A 7,591-nucleotide genomic window follows, 5' to 3' on the forward strand; every position below is an offset into this window, starting at 1 on the left:
AGTCAGCAAGCGCCCGTATGAATACGTCACTGGCGAAGAAACCAGTAAGAAACCAAATGGAGAAGAGACGGGACTAGAGAAGCCAACCAATGGAAATACAGAATTGAGGTGACGACAGAAAGAGGGAACCAATAGCAGCGAGCAACCGGGTGACCCATGCTGCCCTGAGGGAAGGTGTGTCTAGTAGGCGGGGCCGCTCGGGCCTCCCCGTGCGACAGCGGCGGGGCTCTGCCGCGCCGCGCCACCGGGGCCCGCGTAACCCTGGCTGTGGTAGAGGCTGGGGGATCTCTGCGCATTGCTGCCCCCGTAGCGCCATGGCTGCCAACGAGGACCAGGAGGTGAGTTCCAGGCCCTGCCCACGCTGGGCGGGCGGGCCGTGAGCCGCCTCGCCTGGCGAAGAGCCGGTTCCGGAGACTTCCCCACCGTGTACCTAGGGTCAGGAGGGAGCCTCTGCGTGGGAAGAGGGGTATCAGAGGGGAAGCGGCCAGAGTGGCTGGGAGCAGGAGGGCAGAGCCAGCCGCTAAAGCGGACGAGGGGAGGAGGGAGACGAGCAGCGGCGGGGCCGGGGGAGGGCGGGAAACCGGCGGGGCCGTGCACAGGTTCGCAAATCGATCGCGGTTGGGTACGAACTTCGTTTTCAGGCTGAAATCGGTAACTTTCTTTACTCCTTGCTGCAGATGGAGCTTGAAGCGCTGCGATCTATCTACGAGGGAGATACGTGCTTCAGGGAGCTTAGCCCTGTTTCCTTCCAGTACAGGGTAAGGCAAGGTTTGCGACTCGCTGTAGCCCAGGTTTCGCCTTGAAGTGACGCTGCTGTCTCGTAGTTGACGTACCAAGTTTTTTCAGAACAAATAGGTATTCCATGTGCAGTGAAGGTTAGATCCGTAGGCTGTTGTTTTAGGATCTTTTCCGTAATGATGCTTGACAGCTTAATGCTGCATGTTTAGGAACCATCTCCCAGTGGGTTTTTTTTTAGCAAGGTATCCTACTTACATGACTTTGTACTGCATAGTTAGAACTGTCAAACGGGCTGAAGAAGCTAGCCTGCTGAGCAGTACTTAAACTGGCTGATCAGAAATGTCGCTCACAGAGGTGTTTAAAGCTTTGAGCCTTCCTTACTGCTCAGTTACAAGGTTTTAGTCTCTTGTCCAGAGGTAGTTAGCATACTTTATCTATCTGCTAAAGAGAGAGTCCACAAAATGCTTTGGGCACGTGCACCGATAGGATCAGCACCAGAGAAATATACAGGGGGTAATGAGCTTGAGATACGCAAGGAGATTCTGGTATGAAATGCTTGCCAGCTTTCTCAAATGTAAAAACCTGGAAGTTCTTCTGGGTATGGAGTAAGGCAGATCTTTGAATAGCCAGAGAACCTTCACTAATGAAAACTTAGGCACCCATGAGCCAAATATCTGAAAATATTATTTGCCTGTAGTGGGGAGGAAACATCTAAAATCACATTACCATGGTCTCAAAAATAATTTCAGAATCATATCAGTAATTGTAATGAGATACAGGTCAATTTAATTAATGGCACTTGCATCCCATCCATGGAAGTACAGCGATAGGACCATTCTTAGTAAATTTAATTTCCTCAATAAAGTAAATGTGACATGCCTACAAGTCTAGAGTATAGCATTCTACATTTTACTGGCTTTAGTAATTGCTAGTTTTAATAAGAAAAAATAATTTTTAAAATTAGGAGACATTAAATCCTGTAAAGCTTGGTGTCACAGGCAATAATATATCTTTCCCATGAAGAAGAATTTGTATTACAAGAAGGCATAATGCAGGTAAGCGCATGAGAACATAGAAGGAATTTGTATGCCATTTTTCTGAGCCTCCTCTCTGACATACAGAACACAGGTGTTTTGTAATCAGTGTGAGATTAAAGAATGGATTTTCAAATACTGAGAAAATGTAGCAGCAGCAGTATTCAAAGTAAGGCTTCCCAATTTTTGGGCTGCAGTGAGAAGGATTTCCTCAGTGGATTTTCTCTTATATGCTTGTATTATATTTGTCTTGCAGATGCACCAAACAATTAAAAAATACCATAAAGAGACCTTTGAGTGTTTCTGCTGCTTTTCCTAGGATGAAAACTGCAGGGCGTAGACATTAATATTGAAGCCAGAAATTTAGTATTTTCTCAATAACTTTATTTTCTAACTGATAACTTGAAAAAAAAGTTACCTCAAAGGATTTGGGTACTCTGAAAGAAGTGAAAGACTTGCATATTGGCATTGTCCTTTATAAGTGACTGGATATTGTTTTATGTAATTTTTCTTTTCACTCCAGATAGGTGAAAGTGGAGATCCCAAAGCCTTTCTAATAGAAGTTTCTTGGCCAGAAACATATCCACAGACAGCACCACTCATATCGATGGATGCTTTCTTCAACAACACAATGTAAGTATTTATAAAAACTTCCTACTCCCTAAGCTTGTTTCATAGTATCAGTCAGGGTTGGAAGGGACCACAGGGATCATCTAGTTCCAACCCCCCTGCCATGGGCAGGGACTGTTGAAGCGGGCTTTGTGGTTGACAAGGTTTTCTTCATCTGTCTGCATTACAGTTGAGTTCTATGATTTCTTTTAGATCTTCAGCTATTAAACAAAGTATATTGGATAAGTTAATGGTAGAAGTTGAGGCAAATCTTGGAACTGCTATGACATACACCCTTTTTGAATATGCCAAAGATAATAAAGAGGTGTTCATGGAAAATCAGCCTGTTAACACCGTGGTAAGTAAAGTCAGACCTTTTATCTCTTGCTCTTAATCTTTTTCTTTTAATTTTATTATAACTCTAAGTACTTCATAGCTGTGTCTATAAGTTGTTCATCAGTGTATTGGTGGGTAGACAGTGAGACAGAGTATGGGCCACAATGCTTTGTGTGGTCATAACTGTTATTTTGCAGCTAGACCAAAATCCTGTTGGGCTGCAGTTCTGTCCTACAGAGTAACATAAAAGTGGAGACTTGGAGCAGAAGTAAAAGTAAAGACAGCTGAAACAAAGATTAAATGCATCTGCTGGGGGCGTGGGTTTCCATGTTTGGGATGTTTGAATACTTTAAGATAAAATCAGGCTTTAGGATTAAATTTAGAAAGTGTAAGAGGTGCCCTTTGCACCTCTGAAAGGGAATAATTCTAGTTTCCAATGTGTGGTTTTGAAAACCTACAGTCATGATTATATATTAACAGCTGCAGACAACTGACAGTATTGCTTCTTTTTGAAAGTCAAGATATTCCAGTATGTCAAGTTCAGTAATCACAGACAAAGTTATCTGTGGAACTGATAGGCAAAACATTAATCACCATTTTTATCCTTCTCAGACTTCAGTAAGCAATAGTATTGCAATTGGAACACCTGATGTGCCAGCAAGTAAGAAAAAGGATAAAAAGGAGCAGTTATCCAAAACCCAGAAACGGAAACTAGCTGATAAAACAGGTTTGTTCATTATAATAGTGTTTTGTTTCAGCAGTATGAGAATCCAAATTTTATAGCCATAACATCTTCATGGAGTCAGAATCAGTAGTCATTTATTTAAGATTTACTACTTTAAGTCTGTGGTCTCTGTTTTGCCTGTTTTAGATTAATTATTCTTGCCTGAGATGTTAGTTCTGGTCAAAGCAGCTTTCTACAGAGGAGAGATTTCAAGATGCAATTGGTTTTGATTTGCCTTTACTTTTAATTTCATTTGTGACAAAAATGAAATGTAAAAAAAATTTGTGGGAAGAGAGCATTTGGGACTTCTGAAAATGCACTTTCTACAAAAGACATGGTTTGTTGATGTGCCTTCATAAATAACTCACGTTATTAAGAACGTAATTTCTAAATGAAGATAGTTTGGAGCCCAAAACAAAATGTTTAATATCATTTGTATCCTCAAAGTAGAGGTGCTTCTGCAGATACTTTGTGCTTTCAATGGTATTGTCAAGTTTTTGATTGATTAAAAATTATTTAATGTTTCAGCCAATCCTGCTGATGACTTTTATGTGTTCAGCATTAATTTTTCATGATGATGTGGGTAGTTACTATCCTATTTCATAGTTTCATTCAGGGTTGGAAGGGACCACAAGGATCATCTAGTTCCAACCCCCCTGCCATGGGCAGAGACACCCCACACTAGATCAGGCTGCCCAGAGCCTCATCCAGCCTGCTCTTAAACACCCCCAGGGACGGGGCCTTGACCACCTCCCTGGACAACACATTCCAGGGTTTCACCACTCTCATGGTGAAGAACCTACTCCTCACATCTAGCCTGAATCTCCCCACCTCCAGCTTCATTCCATTCCCCCTAGTCCTATCACTACCTGAGATCCTGAGAAGTCCTTCCCCAGCCTTCCTGTAGGCCCCCTTCAGATACTGGAAGGCCACAATTAGGTCACTTCTGCATATGATTCACTTAACCTAATTTGTAATTGGCAGATTAAACATTGACCATATAAAGGAAAAACTGTGTAAAATTTTGTTCCTTGGCAGAATGTGTCATTGCTGGTTAGCCCAGCTCATGTGGGAGCTGCCCTCTAAATTAAATGTAAGATGTACTGAGGTGTATTTATTTAAGCAGAAATACTTTGAAGAACAAGATGTGTTTAAAACATTAATATCTGTTTTTGCCCTTTTGGCTTTGTAGTGGAAAAACAAAGGGAGGGTTTATTTTTTAGAATTCTGTGTGTTCATTTAAAAAAAAAGAGATTTTCCTTAGGTTGTGTGTTGAAAATAAAGCCTTAATAAAACCTTGTTCTGCAGATAACAAAGGAGAGCTTCCACGAGGATGGAACTGGGTGGACGTAATTAAGGTAACAGGACTGTATTCTATGCAGCATTATGAAAATGCTGTGTGTGCACATTAAAAATATAATTATACTTTCACCTGAAGGAAACTAATCTGATTTTTTTTTTTCTTACCTCCTAACTTTGGATTTGACTGTGGTGTCTGATTCATTTCTGTATGTGTCCAGCATGTAAGTATCTTCAAGTTATCTTTTTTAATGTTAAGATTTGCAAGAAACAGTAGGAACTGTTGCTCAGCTTTGATTATAATTTGCATATTTCTCAAATGCTTTAAAATGTTTAGTCCTTTCAAATATTAGAGTCAGATAGACTTTGACTTCTCTTTTTAACAGTGGTTTAGTATTTCTTTTCTATTCATTGAGCAATTAAATTTTACTCTTATGATGAAAGAGCTTTGCAGTCTTCATGTGGAAACAAGATGTGAAATAAAGTTAGTGGTACTGCTAGGTTCTAGAAGGCAGTGGATAAATAAGCACAAAAGGGAGCTGTCCCAAGTAGGTGCATTTTGTTTGTCTCTTACAAGCCTGACCATTCTCTGCTGCAGCTCTCCAGTGAGCAGTTCTTTTCCATTTGCTCCCTAAGCTTTGATTCCTTTCACCGTCTTGTCTTAGGTGATGCAGTGGAAGTCAGTGTAGCTACTTGACAGTTTTGAAAGCAAACAGTAGTTTTAGAAAATAGAATTATTTTACACAGCTGTAATTAATGCTCCAGTGTAAGGCTTAACACTGGTTCCGTTAAGTAAGAGAAAGTAAATGGCAGTGGTGGCTCTTGGTAGTGGATGTCTTCCAGACAGATTTCACAATAGATGTGTTACATTTCATAATTGTAATTTCATTTTGAAAAGTGAGAAATAGTAAGTTTATGTCTCTTTTTTTGTGTTACTTTCTATGAGGGAATTCTCTCAGATGTGTGGAGGTACTTTTTCCATTACTTCGTCTTTTAGGGAGTTAGTAGCTGAGTCTTCTGATTAAGTAGAAACAGTGCCCCGAGGTTTTTCAGGGGTTTTGTAGTGGTGTTTCTTAAAAATCAACTTTTAACATCAATGAAATAAGCTCACTTAGTGTTTAAGCTTAAACAGGTTTTTTGGATGTTTTTCAGACAGTAGCATAATCAGTCTGTACTATTAATTAAATATATGTGTGTTCTGTGTAAGATGGATATAATGTTGCTCTTGTTTCCTAATAAATGGAATGGCAGTCTAAACTTTGAATACTTTCTTTTTGTGTCTCTTTTATAGTTAAGCAAAACTGGTTCTAAAGATGATGAATAAAGGACTTTGGTACAAGGAAACTCCACCTTTTAATACAGTGCAATTTTGGGTCACCATCTTTCTCTTAATAACTTTTCATATTTGTTGAAGTAAACATTTTATAAGGCTCAATTTCCTAACTGGCAAAGCTAGTTACACAAGTTTATCTAGAGACTATGTGCTCTTTGGGGGGGAAAAACAAAACAAAACAAAAAAACTTGCCTTAAATGAAGGTTAGAATGCAACAAAGGATATAGAGAGCCAGTGTGGTGAAGTGCATAATGCTATATACAATGTTCATTAATTTATATTTTAGTCTGTAGTAAAATCCTGTTATAGTGAACCCAGTTATACTGTAAACTTTTCCTGATGTTTTTACTCCAATTGAAGAAAAAATACCCCACTATAACAGTGATTGGTCACTTGACAGCATAATTCATCAAAATAAATTGTTCCATGGAAACAAGACCTTTGTCAATTATTTATGTAATATTAATGTAGAAGGAAAATGTAGCAGTTGTTACATTGCAATACTGACTAGAGCTTGTGGTCCTGTTTTCGCTGGTGACTGACTAAAATAGTAAACATTAGCAGCAGCAAGGTCAGATATTCTAGTCTGCTCAAAAATGAGCGGTTGTAGCAGGGGTATGTCTTTATTCTCTGCAATGACCATCCCTTAGTCTTTCTCCAGTATGCATCTTTACTGAAGGTTGGGTGTCTGAGGGGAGGGAAAAGTTTCTTGCACATGTTTCAATGAGTGCTGGGATTCTGTAGCTCTTCCATGGGAGAAATGGGCATTCCTTGGAGGGGCTTGTTAAGGGAGTGGTGGGACAGTGGATGTCAGCACTGCCAGATGTGTTGGGAGAGCTTTTTTTTTTGTCCTAATCTGATTTCTTGTATCAGAAAGAGAAGTTATCTTTACTCAATGCAAGATGCCTTAATGTTCTATATTTTTGTTTGTTCTGAGGTGAATTTTAATAAATGCTTATTTATCTGCTGTGGTACGTGTTTACTTTTTCCAATTGTTTATTGCCTACTGCATTTTCAGGCCAAGTTTCAACTTGCAAAGGATTTTCTATTGCAGATCAAGGATTCTTAGAAATTGGTGGAAGAATTCCATATTCTTTTGGTATGTATTTATGTGTTCTTCAGGGTGGCTGTGTTGGTTACTAATGTGAGGGTCAACCATCCCACTGAAAATACCCACTGTGTTCAGTGCACACAGCAGTCCAGTGTCTCTTTGAAGAGTACACCTCACTGCACACGCATTTGGTGAGTGGGCTGTTCTAGCTGCAGGCTGGATGCCCTTACCAGTGGTGCAAAGAGCAGGAGTGTCTGGCAGGGAGTAATGCTGCAGGAAGAAGTTGCTCTGGTAGTACAAGGTGATCCTGTAACACTGAGGATTATTTAGCTTTAGTGCCTGCCAGCATCAGAAAGGGCAAGACTTTTTCTATTCACAAGTTCTCCAAGAATAATGGGCTTGTCTTTTTTGCATACACCAAGCTGCCATACAAATCTATCTGAATAAAGAAGTTAGGGAGGGTGGGG

The 7,591-nt window shown here is 40.1% G+C and overlaps 1 protein-coding gene across 2 annotated transcripts; it reads left to right on the forward strand.

Moving 5' to 3' along the window:
- The first annotated feature begins 156 nt into the window (after nt 1-156).
- On the forward strand, nt 157-7,044 carry RWDD4 (RWD domain containing 4). Of its 2 annotated transcripts, none has more exons than XM_068137023.1 (7): nt 157-338; nt 678-758; nt 2,296-2,405; nt 2,595-2,739; nt 3,330-3,444; nt 4,750-4,799; nt 4,962-7,044. In XM_068137023.1, exons 1-7 carry the CDS (start codon nt 315-317, stop codon nt 5,091-5,093), a joined length of 657 nt encoding a protein of 218 aa, XP_067993124.1. In that variant the 5' UTR covers nt 157-314; the 3' UTR covers nt 5,094-7,044. The 2 variants fall into 2 exon arrangements, with proteins under 2 accessions (XP_067993124.1, XP_067993126.1); XM_068137025.1 differs by lacking the exon at nt 4,962-7,044 and adding an exon at nt 4,880-4,933 and having other exon boundaries at nt 158-338.
- Nucleotides 7,045-7,591: the final 547 nt, after the last annotated feature.

This window comes from Melanerpes formicivorus, unplaced genomic scaffold (genome assembly GCF_026170545.1).
Source record: "Melanerpes formicivorus ecotype bairdi unplaced genomic scaffold, bMelFor1.0.p_v2 SCAF_4, whole genome shotgun sequence".
NCBI lineage: Eukaryota > Metazoa > Chordata > Aves > Piciformes > Picidae > Melanerpes > Melanerpes formicivorus.